Source organism: Notolepis coatsorum, assembly GCF_963971535.1.
Source record: "Notolepis coatsorum genome assembly, chromosome: 2".
Taxonomy (NCBI): Eukaryota; Metazoa; Chordata; class Actinopteri; order Aulopiformes; family Paralepididae; genus Notolepis; species Notolepis coatsorum.
The window spans coordinates 227,534,110-227,552,976 of NC_140166.1; the positions used below are offsets into that span (position 1 = coordinate 227,534,110).

The window sequence follows — 18,867 nt, forward strand, 5'->3', positions numbered from 1 at the left end:
CCTCCCCCCGCTCACCCCAGGACCTCAACATGAGTCACACTCATAATACATCACAATACATCACTCAGCAAAAAAAAAAAAAAAAAACAAGAATCTAAACAAACATTTCCAAACTTATATGCGTTCCCTCAACTTTGCCACTGTAGCCAACCAAATTACGATATCAGATTCCCTAACCCCTATAACACGTGCCGTGGATATCTCCAAATAGATCACGTCAAGGTAGGTGAGAAACCATACCTTTGGACAGAGTCTATCTGGATTGAAAAATGTACTTGTCACGTGGTTCCGTTCTCCATTCTTCACATCAAAAACGAAAAACGAACTATCAAAACGTACACAGCCCATTATTGACTCATTTTTTTCATTTGATTCTGATACCAAAATACGAAAAACAGCTCCGTATTTCAGTTTTTCCCCGTTTTTTCGATTTTGGTTTCAAACGGAAATAGGAAACACCTCGTATTTCCGTTTTTTTTCGTTTTTTCGTTTTTCCTTTTGAAACGAAAAACGAACTATCAAAACGTACACGGACCGGCAGCTCTGGCTGCAATTGTAGCTTACCACCACCGGTATGACTGTGTATGAACTAATAATGGACTCTGTAAGTAAGTAAGTAAGTAAGTAAGTATTTATAAAGCACCTTTCATACATGTCATGTAGCTGCGCTCTGGGGTCTCTGGGGTGTCACGAAGAGCACTATATACATCCAATCCATTATTATTATTATTATTATTACCTTGCATAAGCATAACAATTCATGGCAATCACATTCACAGGTTTGGTGTGAACGGTGCTCTGCCTGAGTCAGACCATCGTTCACACCAAACCTCATGAGGAATGCGCTGCACTCGACTGATGCGCCAACTCGCTAAGTACCCACCTGGCTACCTTGCATAACAATAGCTCAGGTCGTCAAGTGTGTTCAAATACGTTCTCAGATACATTCACACATCACTGAACTGAACAATCACCCCCCCCCCCCGCCCCCTATTGTTGCCACCACATCTACAACCCACCTCACTATAATTTATACTTGTATGTGCAATATGACAGATGTTGGGACATGTGCAATAATGCAATAATGGTTCATGTGCAATATTTTCCGCCGATGTGCAATCTTTTTTTTCTACTGTGATGATTTTGCAATGCTTTTTTTTAACTGAATGACACGGACCGTGTACGTTTTGATAGTTCGTTTTTCGTTTCAAAAGGAAAAACGAAAAAAACGGAAAAAAACGGAAATACGAGGTGTTTCCAATTTCCGTTTGAAACCAAACTCGAAAAAACAGGGAAAAACTGAAATACGGACCTGTTTTTCGTATTTTGGTATCAGAATCAAATGAAAAAAACAAGTCAATAATGGGCCGTGTACGTTTTGATAGTTCGTTTTTCGTTTTTGATGTGAAGAATGGAGAACGGAACCACGTGACAAGTACATTTTTCAATGTAAAAGCCATGCACAATCTAACGTGAACGAATATGTATAACGTTATGAATAAATACATGCATACAGATCTATACCAGGGTAACGTTATGATACATAATTTTTTTGTTTTGTGCATTTCATTTAGACATTATATTTATTGTCCGTGTGATTGAAAACTTTATTAACAGATTGCAGAATGGGTACAATACAGTACAGCTCAGGGGATGCAGACCACAATAAGCCGTGACATGGTCGACAAATCATATTGATTTGCAGTAGGCAGGCTTTTTATTTGATCAACAGAAAAATAATCGTAATATAATCTAGGTATTTTGGCGCATTAGTAGCCTCCGGTATTTCATCAGTGCAATACATATGCCTAATTTCTATGCGCAATTTGTACACGTCCATCGTTACTTCTGTGTATTCTAACGTGCAGTAAAATATTACATGGACTTTGTTAACTGTGTAAATACACGTACACTACAGTAAAGTGTGGAAAAACATACAATCTAAAACTACTTACAGAAACTGACCAGCAGGTGTTGCACTGTCAATTATTATTATATGCCACATAATTATGGCATCACTCACCCAAATGTGCTTTCTTTTTCCTCAGACATTTCATAATGTAGGCTATTTGGTCTAAAGACTGAGTTTCCACTGTGCTGTATGCCTTTGGAAGATACTCTCCCAATTCTAGGGAGATCTCATGTATTTATTCTCCCTAGTAATGAACAATTTATTCAACATTGCACATACTTTCAATAGCAAAAACACCATAACAATAACATGAATTTACATAAATTAACCAGATATGGCTGCAGAACATAATTGACTTTGAACTTTACGAGGTCCTCAATAGAAAGTAAAAAAATGCAAATATTACTATTGCACTTTACTGTTACATTTGCACTCTGGTTGGATGCCAAATGTCTTCGTTGTACTGTATAATGACAATACATTTTAATCTAATCTAATTAGACTGATACTTCATGCGCGGGGGCTCTTGCATCAGCCAGGGACCTGTTGTAGATATACGTTGCAGACTTCGCATTTTTCAACACCTTCTGAGAAGGAGTGTATTTGTCAGCTGGACCAGTGTGATTGATCTTGCATGACAGTAAAGCACAAACAGTACTGTTGTCCAATGCCAGTCTGTTTTCTGTGACAATCTTCTTCACCATACTGAATACCCTTTCAGAGCTGGCATTGCTGTGTGGAATGCATAACAGAGCCTTCATAAGTCTCGCCAGCTCACTGAACTTCAAGTCCTTGCCTAGAAGGCCCCAAAATCTGTCGATTCTGTCTTCTTGGGGGAGCTGCTCGGTCTGGTATACGGCGAGTTCCTGTGACAGCAGATTCTGATCGAAACTCAACTGAGGGAACAGGGCTCCTAGCCTTCTCACTGTAAAACAAAACCATACAATACATTATACAATAAAAAATGTATGTATCATAACGTTACCCTGGTATAGATCTGTATGAAACTCAGTCTTTAGACCAAATAGCCTACATTATGACATTTCTGAGGAAAAAGAAAGCACATTTGGGTGAGTGATGCCATAATTATGTGGCATAATAATAATAATAATAATAATAATAATTGACAGTGCGACACCTGCTGGTCAGTTTCTGTAAGTAGTTTTAGATTGTATGTTTTTCCACACTTTACTGTAGTGTACGTGTATTTACACAGTTAACAAAGTCCATGTAATATTTTACTGCACGTTAGAATACACAGAATAGTAACGATGGATGTGTACAAATTGCGCATAGAAATTAGGCATATGTATTGCACTGATGAAATACCGGAGGCTACTAATGCGCCAAAATACCTAGATTATAATGTATAGTTACGATTATTTTTCTGTTGATCAAATAAAAAGCCTGCCTACTGCAAATCAATATGATTTGTCGACCATGTCACGGCTTATTGTGGTCTGCATCCCCTGAGCTGTACTGTATTGTACCCATTCTGCAATCTGTTAATAAAGTTTTCAATCACACAGACAATAAATATAATGTCTAAATGAAATGCACAAAACAAAAAATGTATGTATCATAACGTTGCCCTGGTATAGATCTGTATGCATGTATTTATTCATAACGTTATACATATTCGTTCACGTTAGATTGTGCATGGCTTTTACATTGAAAAATGTACTTGTCACGTGGTTCCGTTCTCCATTCTTCACATCAAAAACAAAAAACGAACTATCAAAACGTACACGGCCCATTATTGACTCGTTTTTTTCATTTGATTCTGATACCAAAATACGAAAAACAGGTCCGTATTTCAGTTTTTCCCCATTTTTTAGAGTTTCGTTTCAAACGGAAATAGGAAACACCTCGTATTTCCGTTTTTTTTCGTTTTTTTCGTTTTTCCTTTTGAAACGAAAAACGAACTATCAAAACGTACACAGACCATAGACCAATCAGCATAAGACGCGCCCCCACTGAACCGACAATATAAAGCCATGTTTTGTAGTATTGTGTTACATTATTTCCTTCTATCTTAGAAAGAATTAACCGAAGTAGCACAATGGCTAGAACCAAGCAGACTGCTCGTAAATCCACTGGAGGAAAAGGGTCCGTGTACGTTTTGACTTAGGTAAAGTTAGAAAGATATTCACAGATTCGAATTTCCGCGTCAATAATTCTTAAGCGAAATGTTTTTAAAACACAAAGGACACCTCTTTCCTATCGTAGTAAGGTAGACAATGAGCTACAACCTTACTTTCACCTAAACGAGGCGAGCCGGCCTCGGAGCTGTACATTTAATAACTAATAATAGGCTTGTTCAAGATGGGATAGGCGGACGCAGATCAGCGCAGGTTTTACTACGGCCTCGCCAAGCGCGTTGCATGACGGTTAGAATGTTGTCCGATTTGCTCTGAAAGTCTGACGAGGCGAGGCGCGGAACTCCCGCGGGAGCGAGCCGCGCACAGCCTTCAGAGCGAGGCTCCACAGTACCTCTCAGCCGGCTGCTCCCGGCTGGGAAGCGACTTGCTACGGTCGGGCAAAGCGCCTATTGGCTCAGAAAGGTTGTCAGTCACCAGCCACGTGACAGCCAGGGAGTTATGAGACGTTTGATTGATTGAAAACTTTATTATGTTATGCGTTATCAATTTATCATCATATCATCATGATAAACTTCAAGCTGTCAGACACACACACACACACACACACATACAGCAGTGTGTTGTGTGTGCGTGCGGCCAGGAGCGCGCAACAAGATGGTATACATTATGGTATATGAATAGTATATTCCACTATAGCAGTATATGGTGTGCTGTACATTTGAATCTGATCTAATTTTGCACACGGCCATCGCATTATAATGAGCTGGACAGGTGTGTAATGTGCGTGTGGTGACGTGAAAGCGTATCTGCCGCGCGGGACTAGGCGAGAGGCTCTCGTGAAATCGGCAGTGTCCGCCCTCTTAACTCCTCCCCCGGCTGAATGAATGAATGAATGAAAACTTTATTTAACAGATTGCAGAATGGGTACAATACAGTACGGCTCAATACATACAATTGTTAAGGGGATGCAGACCTGAGAAAGACGTTTGTCTTGTTTCCATCAGGGTCCCCCATTTTCAATTCATATAGACATATATGACATACATGACATACAGATAGTCAGTACTGCTACATCTATACATTTATGACATACCAGATTTGCAAATACAGTACTGTTTGTGATACAGAAGGAGTCAAGAAAAGGGAGTATATACATTTGACGTAGAAACTGTACATTGGAGGAGGTTGGGTGGGGGGGGTTGGGTACATTGGGATATTGACAACCATACTGGGTAATTTACATTGGAGGTGGTTGGGGGGGGGGGGGGGGGCGGGAGGCACACTGTATAAACAAGTAACACTGTACATTGAGGGGGGGGGGGGAGGAGACACTGTACAAACAAACACAATTGTACATTGAACTATTGACAAAACCATACTAGGTAAATGACTGTACATTGGAGGGGGTTGGGTTAGGATATTTACAGGCTTCACTCGGCTACTCTCGTCTACTAGTCGAGGCAAACCGAAATCCATCTTGAACAAGCCTAATAATTAGGGATGTCCGATATTATCGGCCGACCGATATTATCGGCCGATATCGGCAGTAAAATGTGATATCGGAAAATATCGGTATCGGTTTAAAAAAGAAAAAAAACAATAACAATATTTGTTATATATATATCCAGTGAAATTATTAGTTACCTGAAATTATTCAGTTTTTTGGGGGGGGAAACCCTGCATATATCGGTATCGGTTGATATCGGTTGATATCGGTATCGGAAATTAAGAGTTGGACAATATCGGAATATCGGTATCGGTAAAAAAGCCAATATCGAGCATCCCTACTAATAATAAATTGATCTATATGTGCAGTCGGCCTTGACGAGGCAAGTGCGCAGCCAGGGACCGTCTAAAAAGTGCAACACCGAAAAGAGGATTGATTGATTGATTGATTGATTGATTGATTGATTGATTGATTGAAAGTTTATTAACAGATTGCAGAATGGGTACAGTACAGTACAGCTCAATACATACAATTGTTAAGGGGATGCAGACCAGAGAAAGACTTTCGTCTTGTTTACATCAGGGTCCCCCATTTTCAATTCATCATAACATATATGACATACATGACATACAGATAGACAGTACTGCTACATCTATACATTTATGACATATCAGATTTGCAAATACAGTACTGTTTGTGATACAAAAATTTCCAGAAAAAGAGTGTATATACATTTGGCGTAGAAACTGTACATTGGAGGAGGTTGGGTGGAGTGGGGTGGGGTTGGGTGGGTGAGGGCTGTACATTGGAGGTGGGGGGCGGGGGGTGGGGTTGGGTAGGGGACACACACACATTTTACACTGTACATTGGAATACTGACAAAGCCTTACTTGGTCATTTACTGTACAACTAGGTTAGGACATTTACAGGGGCCAGTTTCGAATTGCAGTCTCACGTAGGTGTTTTTTGAGAGTGTTTTTGAAAGTGGGTAGTGATTCACATTCCTTTACAGCTTTAGGTAGGGCGTTCCACATTGATGTGGCATAATTGCGAAACGTGTTTAGTCCCTTGTTTGAGCCGAATCTGGGTTTTACATGATTTGTGGAGCTCCCTCTGGTGTTGTGATCGTGGTATTCACTGACCTTTGGGAAGTATTTTGACATGTACATGGGTACCTTGGTCGCGTAGTGTATCTTGTAGACCAGGCCCATTGCAAGTTGCTGTACTCTGTCGTCTACTCTAAGCCAGTGTTTCTCAACTGGTGGGTCGCGACCCAAAAGTGGGTCGCGGGGCCATTTTGAGTGGGTCGCGGATGTGATTTTTTTTTTTTTAATAACTTTTTTGTGGCAGAATATTGTAGTGAACGATTGTGGGTCATGCGCATGCGTGCGCAAGCACAGGAGCGCTGTCAGCAGAATTCAGTAGAGTAGTTGTTTTTAATCTAATTGTTAATACATATATGTATCGCTATCAAAGAATGCTCCCACTACAGAATCATTTTATATGACCTCACTACTCACTCCATGTATACTGTATGCATATGGTGAGCATATTTTTATACTCTATCATAACATTTTTATGTAAGATTTCTGGGGTAAGGTATTTCAATACACCAATATATCGCTATCAAATAAACTCAGAATTCAGGGAACAAAACTGTTGCTTTTAACCATGGATTTATTTATATACACTCCATGTATACTGTATGCATATGTTGAACAAAAAAAACATTGAACAACATGTTATCAGTTATCAACATTCAAACTTATTTACAGTATTTATTTACAGTTTTGATTGTACAGTTGTACAGTTCCCCCCCCCCCCCCCCCCCCCCCACCCAACCACCTCCAATGTACAATTCCCCCCCCCCCACCCAACCTCCTCCAATGTACAGTTTCTACGTCAAATGTATATATACTCTCTTTTCTGGACTCTTTTGGTATCACAAACAGTACTCAAATTTGAACATCTGGTATGTCATAAATGTCTAGATGTAGCAGTACTGTCTATCTGTATGTTGTGTATGTCATATATGTCCTTCTTAGCTTAACATCCCAGGGAACTAATGGGATAAATGGGGATGTTTGCTCCTGACAAGAGTCTCAAAGTCTGGGGTGATGGTAGACAAAGCAACTCTGAGGTCATGCTCAATGTCCAATCTGTTCCTCTGCTTTGTCTTCAGCTGGACCAGAGCTGAGAAGCCACTTTCACAAAGATAGGTAGTGGGTAAAAGAAAGTTATTAAAAAAATAAATAAAAATCACATCCGCGACCCACTCAAAATGTCCCCGCGACCCACTTTTGGGTCGCGACCCACCAGTTGAGAAACACTGGCTTAGAGTAGACGACAGAGTACAGCAACTTGCAATGGGCCTGGTCTACAAGATACACTATGCGACCAAGGTACCCATGTACATGTCAAAATACTTCCCAAAGGTCAGTGAATACCACGATCACAACACCAGAGGGAGCTCCACAAATCATGTAAAACCCAGATTCGGCTCAAACAAGGGACTAAACACGTTTCGCAATTATGCCACATCAATGTGGAACGCCCTACCTAAAGCTGTAAAGGAATGTGAATCACTCCCCACTTTCAAAAACACTCCCAAAAAACACCTACGTGAGACTGCAATTCGAAACTGGCCCCTACAAATGTCCTAACCTAGTTGTACAGTAAATGACCAAGTAAGGCTTTGTCAGTATTCCAATGTACAGTGTAAAATGTGTGTGTGTCCCCTACCCAACAATACCCCCCCCCCCCCCCCCACCTCCAATGTACAGCCCGGCCCCTCACCCACCCAACCCCACTCCACCCACCCAACCTCCTCCAATGTACAGTTTCTACGCCAAATGTATATACACTCTTTTTCTGGAAATCTTTGTATCACAAACAGTACTGTATTTGCAAATCTGATATGTCATAAATGTATAGATGTAGCAGTACTGTCTATCTGTATGTCATGTATGTCATATATGTTATGATGAATTGAAAATGGGGGACCCTGATGTAAACAAGACGAAAGTCTTTATCTGGTCTGCATGAATGAATGAATGAATGAATGAAAACTTTATTAACAGATTGCAGAATGGGTACAGTACAGTACAGCTCAATACATACAATTGTTAAGGGGATGCAGACCAGAGAAAGACTTTCGTCTTGTTTACATCAGGGTCCCCCATTTTCAATTCATCGTAACATATATGACATACATGACATACAGATAGACAGTACTGCTACATCTATACATTTATGACATACCAGATTTGCAATTACAGTACTGTTTGTGATACAAAAAGAGTCCAGAAAGAAAAGAGTATATACATTAGGCGTAGAAACTGTACATTGGATTGGGTAGGTGGGGGTGGGGGGGGACTGTACATTGGAGGTGGTTGGGTGGGTGGGGGGGGGGGGGGGTTGGGTAGGAGTGGGGGGGGGGGGGGGGGGGGGGTTTGGGTAGGAGTGGGGGGGGGGGGGGGGTTGGGTAGGAGGGGTGGGTGGGGGACACTGTACAACTGTACAAACAACACTGTACATTGGATTATTGACAAGACCATACTTGGTAATTTACTGTACATTGGAGGGGGTTGTGTTCGGACATTTACAGGGGCCAGTTTCGAGTTGCAGTCTCCCTTAGGTGTTTTTTGAGAGTGTTTTTGAAAGTGGGTAGTGATTCACATTCCTTTACAGCTTTGGGTAGGGCGTTCCACATTGATGTGGCATAATTGCGAAACGTGTTTAGTCCCTTGTTTGAGCCGAATCTGGGTTTAACATGATTTGTGGAGCTCCCTCTGGTGTTGTGATCGTGGTATTCACTGACCTTTGGGAAGTATTTTGTCATGTACATGGGTACCTTGGTCGTGTAGTGTATCTTGTAGACCAGGCCCATTGCAAGTTGCTGTACTCTGTCGTCTACTCTAAGCCATCCTAGGTTGTCAAAGTGGGCAGGGGTGAGGTGGGTTCTAGGAGTAAGGTCAAGCAGTAGTCTGACCAGTTTGTTTTGAGATGTTTGTAATTTTGTTTTTAGCGCCTTTGAGGTGCTTTGGTACCATGAGGTGCAAGCATAGTCGTAGTACCCTTGAATGAGTGCTCCTGCTAGGGTCTTCAGGGTATTCTTGTTTACCAGTGAGGAGATCCGGTACAAGAATCGTGTTCGTTGGTTGACTTTTTTTATTACATTGGATGCCATTTTGTCACAGGAAAGATTAACAATTAACAATTGTATGTATTGAGCTGTACTGTACTGTACCCATTCTGCAATCTGTTAATAAACTTTTCAATCAATCAATCAATCAATCAATCAATCAATCTTTTTGCAGTGCCTCTTTTCGGTGTTGCACTTTTTAGACGGTCCCTGGCTGCGCACTTGCCTCGTCAAGGCCGACTGCACATATAGATCAATTTATATCATTAGTTATTAAATGTACAGCTCCGAGGCCGGCTCGCCTCGTTTAGGTGAAAGTAAGGTTGTAGCTCATTGTCTACCTTACTACGATAGGAAAGAGGTGTCCTTTGTGTTTTAAAAACATTTCGCTTAAGAATTATTGACGCGGAAATTCGAATCTGTGAATATCTTTCTAACTTTACCTAAGTCTCCCGATTCCGATACAATAAAGCGAGTCTTCATCACAAATCATATTCTCAAAAGAATCTGATCGGCAGATATTATTGCTGGCGGACCTATTTCGTTCTGCGAGCCGCCTATTGCCGACCACTGCACTGAACTAGGATACAGACCACACAGGCTATTTCCATATTATTAGGCTATTACTTCACATAAAATATCATGTCTAAATGAAATGCACAAAAAAAAATGTATGTATCATAACGTTACCCTGGTATAGATCTGTATGCATGTATTTATGTATTTATTCATAACGTTATACATATTTGTTAACGTTAGATCGTGCATGGCTTTTACATTGAAAAATGTACTTGTCACGTGGTTCCGTTCTCCATTCTTCACATCAAAAACGAAAAACGAACTATCAAAACGTACACGGCCCATTATTGACTCCTTTTTTTCATTTGATTCTGACACCAAAATACGAAAAACAGGCCCGTATTTCAGTTTTTCGATTTTGGTTTCAAACGGAAATAGGAAACACCTCGTATTTCCGTTTTTTTTCGTTTTTTCGTTTTTCCTTTTGAAACGAAAAACGAACTATCAAAACGTACACGGACCGAAAAGCTCCTAGGAAGCAACTTGCTACCAAGGCTGCTCGTAAAAGCGCCCCGGCTACTGGTGGTGTTAAGAAGCCCCATCGTTACAGGCCCGGTACCGTGGCTCTGAGAGAGATCCGTCGTTATCAGAAGTCCACCGAACTGCTGATACGCAAGTTGCCTTTCCAGCGCCTGGTGAGAGAAATCGTGCAGGACTTCAAGACCGATCTGCGCTTCCAGAGTTCCGCCGTCATGGCTCTTCAGGAGGCTAGTGAGGCTTACCTGGTCGGTCTGTTTGAGGACACCAACCTGTGCGCGATCCACGCCAAGAGGGTGACCATCATGCCCAAAGACATCCAGCTGGCCCGCCGCATCCGTGGAGAGCGCGCTTAAATAAGACTCCTCGTATATTCACTACCAAAAGGCTCTTTTAAGAGCCACCTCAATAACTATGAAAGTATATTCCTTATTCAATTGTGTATTATATATATAACTCATTCTTTAATATTTTATTTTTTTAAACGAGTCTCGTCGTTTAAAATGTGTTATTCCAGGCTGTTATTCAATGTGTACGCGGTATTAGTGTATTATTTATTTTAAAGGGACACATACATGGTGATCTAATTCCTGTATCAGTGTAATACAATGAGTTGGTGTACAAAGTACATGCATGCCCTCACTATAGTTGTGAGTATATAACTCCTAAATGGCACATGTAGAACTAGACTAAATCGGTTGATAATAATCATCCCTCGAGTTCTAAAATATAAAATAGTTTAACATCTTGGGGAGTACAACAGAGTTTTGGAATGTAATTCGATGAAAGCCCTGTGTCAAGAAGAGAGTAAAGCAGAACAAACTCATGGCTGAAACTCTTCTGCCCTCTACAGGCTAAATGAGAATGAGTCAATTTTATTTTGAACATTTATGTATTAATAAATGTAAGTGTAAATCTTACTTTCATATTAGGCTACTTGGTAACCGTTTTATAAAAGTAATAGCTCACTTCGTGACATGCTGTTATTATATCACAGGGCTGTCAGCAAGACGCAGGGCCGAAATATAAATATAGCTGTGATATTGCTTAATTAACACAAGTCATTGTTGGCCTAATCGGTTATGATACCAAAAATATAAGCATATTCCCCATCACAATTACAGTCTGAATGGCCAATATATCAAACGTGGAGAGAACTTTATCGTTGATGAAGAACAAAACCCCCTAAATGCATACAAAAAGGGGAACACTTCATATCTGCACTTTGCGAGGCACTAAAACCTGGTCGGTATTGTTAACACATACGTTTTATGTGTAATATAGTCCAAAAACAGTGTATACGGTGTGTACAGTGTTATTGTACATTGCTAACATACAGTTTATATATTATATATTTTTAATCAACACTTCACATGTAAGACTATAGTGACAAGACCATCTCTTACATTCCAAATTTAGAATAAGAGTATGTTTGTATGTGGACAATTAAAGGTATTTAAATAGTTTTGAGGTAAATTCACATACGATTTAATATTTATTTATTTATTTTTTTATTTTACTTTATTTATACAGGAAATGGTTAAAAAAAGAGACATTTCACAATGTACATTTAAACTGTCCTGACTCAGTTACAAACAGTTTTTCAACAGGTTTCTGTTCTGCAGCACATGAAACAATAATTTAAATACAAAACAAATAGGCAGTTGCACTACATACAATCATATAATCCTGACAAAGACATTGCATTATAGTCATTGTGGACAGCAAGGACAAACATACAGTCATAGCAGTCAATACAAATCGACAGTATCAACCAGATTAAGACCTATATGAAAGAGTCAGATCAATGATTACAGATGTGTTCTATCAATAAATCAATCAATCAATCAATCAGATTTATTTATATAGCACATTTAACATGACATGTGTCAACCAAAGTGCTGTACAGAGGGTAGATAGACATAGATACATGTTAACAACAATCACTTTTATGGGAGGGCACACAGGCAAACACATCAGATGCTGTTTGTAGGCCTGTTTGAAATTGTGAGATGGAGGTTATTGCTCTGATGTGGAATGGGATCTCGTTCCAAATGTTAGTGTTTGTGTGGAAAAATGATCTTATTCCATACTTATTTTTGTAAGCCGGTACTGGAATGAGTGCATGTGAGATTGATCTGGTGATGTGTTCTTGACTTGTATTGTGTCTTGGGAGTAAAGCTGTGAGTGTTGGGGAAGAGTTATTTCTGAACATAAAATATAATTTAGTGGCTAGATTTTTTGTGTAGTTCTGAAAAGTTGTAGCAGAGGAGTGTGAGAGTGCAGTTCAGTGGTGAGTACAGGGTGGACATTTACCATGAATTGTATAAGCGCTATTGTAAAGTCTTGCTATGGGTTCTGTAATGGCCTTTGTTGTGAGGGACCAGATTGGGAGACAGTAAGATATTGTTGAAAGAAAAATTTAGATATGTATTTGAAACATTGATGGTGAGACTTTGCTAGTGTAAACAAATAGTTTTTGATTTGCCTTCTTGACTAAGTGCAATTGCAGTGACTTTTCCGTGTTCAATTTCACCATGGAAGTCAATGGAGAGAGGAGGCTAACATTGGGGAGTTGTGTTCATGACAGCACAAACATCAATAGTCATAATCATCTGTTTATAACATGGTGGTTACAATGTTGAGACTAGTTTAAACTAGTCTCCAGTTAGTTGACCTGGATGTTGTGGTACAACCAGGAGACTGGATCAATATAAAGTCTTAAGCACATGTTTACTTTTATTCAAGAAATATCTTTACTTTTGATTATATATATAGTGTAGGTCTAGGATACTTTAATACTTGTATGTATATTTTTACTTGATTAGAAACTATTTAAATGAGAAGTACTTTAAATTGAGGACTTTTTGCAGTACTATTCTATTAGTGTATTTGAACTTTTGCTCAATACTTTTCCCAGCACTGCCTTATAATAAACCAAAATATTGTCAATGTTTACATTGTCTTATCATTCCCTTTTTACCCATGATGAGAGAGATGCATGTTCTATTAGCTTTACACACGTAAAGCCACGCAGTATTATTTGCATCGACCTCCTATAAATAAGGCAGGAAACGTAAGCAACCGTCACCATTCGATTCTGATAAGCCGTCGAATATGCCTGAACCAGCCAAGCCAGCGCCCAAGAAGGGCTCCAAGAAAGCCGTCACCAATACAACTGCAATGGGTGGCAAGAAGCGCAGAAAGTCCAGGAAGGAGAGTTATGCCATTTATATTTACAAAGTTCTGAAGCAGGTTCATCCCGACACCGGCGTTTCCTCCAAGGCCATGGGGATCATGAACTCCTTCGTTAACGACATCTTCGAGCGCATCGCTGGAGAAGCCTCGAAATTGGCTCTCTACAACAAGCGCCGCACTATCACCTCCAGGGAGATCCAGACCGCTGTGCGTCTGCTGCTCCCCGGTGAGCTTGATTGATTGATTGATTGAAAACTTTATTAACAGATTGCAGAATGGGTACAATACAGTACAGCTCAATACACACAATTGTTAAGGGGATGCAGACCAGAGAAATACTTTCGTCTTGTTTACATCAGGGTCCCCCATTTTCAATTCATCAGGACATATATGACATACATGACATACAGATAGTCAGTACTGCTACATCTATACATTTATGACATACCAGATTTGCAAATACAGTACTGTTTGTGATACAGAAGGAGTCAGGAAAAGGGAGTATATACATTTGACGTAGAAACTGTACATTGGAGGAGGTTGGGTGGGGGGGGGTTGGGTACACTGGGATATTGACAACCATACTGGGTAATCTACATTGGAGGTGGTTGGGGGGGGGGGGGGGGGGCACACTGTATATACAAGCAAAACTGTACATTGAGGGGGGGGGGGGGGGGGACACTGTACAAACAAACAAAGTTGTACATTGGACTATTGACAAAACCATACTAGGTAAATGACTGTACATTGGAGGGGGTTGGGTTAGAGATGGCGCTGCTCCGACCGGCTGCCTTTCTGTTCGCTCCGTCGAGACTGTGTTTACTTTTGTTAATATTTATAGTTTTTAGAGTTTTGTTCGTACCAACTGTTGGTGCATTTAATGTATATGACCGTCAGTCACTCATAGACATTGGATTACGGGAAACTTACCAACTGGATTACTCACTGGATCAGCTTTCCGAACCGCATCAATGGCCTGAAGAAATTCTCCAGAGATTAGGACCAGATCCTTTGTTCCCAGAGCCCAGGAAAAGACGACGAGGAAAGAGGGCTGGGATCCGTAACAGGCTGAGATCCAGACGCCACCGTACACCACTGCCCAGTATATTGCTAGCCAATGTACAATCAATTGACAATAAACTGGATGACATCCGAGCAAGGATTCAATATCAAAGAGACGTTAGGGACTGCAATGTCCTCTGCTTCACCGAAACATGGCTCACACCGGAGGTTCCAGATCACGCAATTCAACCAGCGGATCACTTCTTTATCCATCGCAAGGATCGGTCATCAGAGTCCGGTAAACAACGTGGAGGAGGTATTGCCTTCATGTTTAACAAAAATTGGAGCGATCAAACTAACGTGAAGGAATTATCCAACCACTGCTCCCCAGAACTGGAATATATAACCATCAAGTGTCGTCCTTTCTTCCTCCCGAGGGAGTTAACGGCGATCGTCCTGATCGGAGTGTATATTCCACCGCAAGCCAGCAACAAGGTTGCGCTCTCCAGACTACACAACGAGGTAAATAGAATACAAGTGGCTAACGTTAACGCCGCCATTTTAGTGCTGGGAGATTTCAATAGCGCCAATCTGAGAAAGGTATTGCCTGACTTCTATCAGCATGTGACTTGCAACACCAGAGGCGGTAACATCCTAGATCACTGTTACACGCAATTTAAAGGTGGCTACAAGGCTCATTCTGATAGTGGCTTTGGTAAATCAGATCACGCGTCCATTTTTCTTTCACCAAAGTACAAACAGAGAATTAAAAGTACTCCCGTAGTCTCGTGAGAGGTGCAGAAATGGGATTTGACGTCAGAAGAGACGATCCGGTCAGTGTTTCACTACACAGACTGGAATGTGTTCCGCGACACAGATAACATTAATGTCTACACGGAGACAGTGCTGGACTATGTTTGTACTAGGGTGAAAGAAACAATCCCCACTACCAAAATGAAAGTTTACCCAAATCAAAAACCCTGGGTAGACAAATCCGTCCGTGAAGCTCTGAGAGAGCGCACCAAAGCATACAATGACGGCCTAGTGGCAGGCAACATGAATGACCACAAGGTGGCGCGACACAACGTAAGGAGGACAGTGTCAGAGGCCAAACGGCGCTACAGGGATAAAATTGAACTCCAGTTTGAACAAGCTGACTCTAGAGCTATGTGGCAGGGGCTCAAAACGATGACAGACTACAAAGGCGCCTCCCTCAAACTGAACAGTGACATCTCCTTAGCAAATGACCTCAATACCTTCTATGCGAGGTTTGATGCTGGTAATAACAACACCAGCTCACAAGCCTCGGCAATGGGGGGGGGGGGTCGGCTGCTGATGGAGGCGCAGTGTTCAGGGTAACAGAGCATGAGGTGAGGCGGACCTTTAAAAAAGTGAATATCAGGAAGGCAGCAGGTCCGGACGGCATCCCCGGCCGCGTCCTAAAAGTCTGTGCCGACCAACTGGCCCCAGTATTCACTGACATATTTAACCTGTCCTTAGAACAGGCTGTCATCCCCACCTGCCTGAAGAAGTCCACTATTATCCCTGTACCCAAAAAATCCAAGCCTGCTTGCCTCAACGACTACCGCCCTGTAGCTCTCACCTCCATAGCCATGAAGTGCTTTGAGAAGCTAGTAAAGGGCTACATCTGCTCCTCCCTCCCCATCAACATGGACCCCCTGCAATTTGCATACCGCCCCAACAGGTCCACGGAGGACGCCATATCCCATGTGCTGCACACAGCAGCATCACACCTGGACAAGAGGCAGGGGAACTATGTGAGAATGCTATTCATCGACTACAGCTCGGCATTCAATACCATAGTCCCCTCCATACTCATAGCCAAGCTCAGGGACCTGGGCTTGGGCTATGACCTCTGCCAGTGGGTCTTGGACTTCCTGACTGGCAGACCCCAGGTGGTGAGAGCAGGCAACTGCACCTCCTCATCCATCACCCTCAACATAGGGGCCCCCCAGGGCTGTGTTCTGAGTCCCCTCCTCTACTCCCTGTACACACACGACTGTGTGGCTCAGCGGAGTAGCAATACAATCGTCAAATTTGCTGACGACACAGTGGTGGTGGGCCTGATCTCTGCCAACGACGAGAGGGCCTACCTGGAAGAGGTCAAGGTCCTGGCGGGATGGTGCCAGGAAAACAGCCTCTCCCTGAACGTCAGCAAAACAAAGGAGATGATTGTGGACTTCAGGAGGTCGGGGGTCAAGGACTACAGCCCCCTCAGCATCGACGGGGCACCGGTTGAGAGAGTCAACAGCTTTAAGTACCTCGGAGCCTACATATCCGAGGACTTGACATGGACCACACACATTAACAGTGTGGTGAAGAAGGCACGACAACGCCTCTACTTCCTCAGGCGCCTAAGGAAGTTCCAAGTCAGCCAGAAGATCCTTAAGAACTTCTACTCATGTACAATAGAGAGCATCTTGACCGGCAACATCACCTCCTGGTTTGGGAATAGCACTGCACAAGACCGAAGCAGACTACAAAGAGTGACACGTTCAGCCGAACGCACAATTGGAGGGGGGCTCCCCACCCTCCAGAACATTTACTACAAGCGTTGCAAGGGCAAGGCTAAGAGAATCATTAAAGACTCCAGTCACCCGAACAACTGCCTCTTTGAACTGCTGCGGTCAGGCAAGCGATACCGGAGTCTCAAGGCGAGCACAGAAAGACTCAGAAGTAGCTTCTATCCCCAGGCCATCAGGCTGCTAAACGAACAATGAATGAACACTACACAACAACAACCACCAAACGCACATAGCACACACATCCACACGCACACACTCACTTTAAACAAACACACTGTAGCACCCACTCCACACACTTTATAGCACACACCCACTTTAAACAAACACACTGTAGCACCCACTCCCCACACTTTATATTTATGGATGAAGGATTGCACTACAACTCGTACACCTTACTGTAAATTGTACCTAAAATTGTACCTCATCCCATTTCTGCTTTGCACTAGATAGTACTGTACATTAGTACACTGCATAGTATTGTGTATTGTATATTATATGGTAACTCAGAACATTGTACATATGTCTATACCGAACACTGTGACCTCATTTTCTTCTTCTAAATTCATGCTATATTATGTTATTATGTTATTTGATACTATCTTGTCTAGCACAGTCTCTGGAGCGTAACAGTAAGAAGCATTTTGTATGAAAGTATTCTGTACTTCTGTATGACAACTATTAAAGAACTTGAACTTGAACTTGATATTTACAGGGGCCAGTGTTGAATTGCAGTCTCCCGTAGGTGTCCCTTGAGAGAGGTTTTGAAAGTGGGTAGTGATCCACATTCTTTTACAGCTTTGGGTAGGGCGTTCCACATTGATGTGGCATAATTGCGAAACGTGTTTAGTCCCTTATTTGAGCCGAATCTGGGTTTAACATGATTTGTGGAGCTCCCTCTGGTGTTGTGATCGTGGTATTCACTGACCTTTGGGAAGTATTTTGACATGTACATGGGTACCTTGGTCGTGTAGTGTATCTTGTAGACCAGGCCCATTGCAAGTTGCTGTACTCTGTCGTCTACTCTAAGCCATCCTAGGTTGTCAAAGTGGGCAGGGGTGAGGTGGGTTCTAGGAGTAAGGTCAAGCAGTAGTCTGACCAGTTTGTTTTGAGATGTTTGTAATTTTGTTTTTAGCGCCTTTGAGGTGCTGGCGAAGCACGCTGTCTCTGAGGGAACCAAGGCTGTGACCAAGTACACTAGCTCCAAGTAAACTACGCTGTTCACTGAAGATTAACCCAAAGGCTCTTTTAAGAGCCATCCACTCTGTTGTGAGAGAGTTATTCCTATTATTCTCATGATCGCGCTGTTTATCAAAGTGGTTATTGAGTGCCGGGTATTTCCCTTTTAAAATTATCTATTTAAAAAAAAAAAGTCCTACATTTCGTTTGTACAGATATTAACATGGTAGGGCTGTCTGTCGGGAGACGGAATTGTATATCTTACTTATTGGTTAATAAATGAC

General features: G+C 41.8%; 2 protein-coding genes across 2 annotated transcripts; both read left to right on the plus strand.

Moving 5' to 3' along the window:
• Positions 1-3,974: 3,974 nt before the first annotated feature.
• Positions 3,975-11,017, plus strand: LOC311223848 (histone H3.2-like; the record flags this gene model as incomplete). The annotated part of the gene is made up of 2 exons (XM_084308612.1): positions 3,975-4,021; positions 10,660-11,017. 2 exons carry the CDS (start codon positions 3,975-3,977, stop codon positions 11,015-11,017), a joined length of 405 nt encoding a protein of 134 aa, XP_084164738.1.
• Positions 11,018-13,778: 2,761 nt separating this feature from the next.
• Positions 13,779-14,099, plus strand: LOC311223849 (histone H2B-like; the record flags this gene model as incomplete). The annotated part of the gene is made up of 1 exon (XM_084308613.1): positions 13,779-14,099. The coding sequence occupies one exon, from the start codon at positions 13,779-13,781 to the stop codon at positions 14,097-14,099; it is 321 nt and encodes a 106-aa protein (XP_084164739.1).
• Between the last annotated feature and the right edge of the window lie 4,768 nt (positions 14,100-18,867).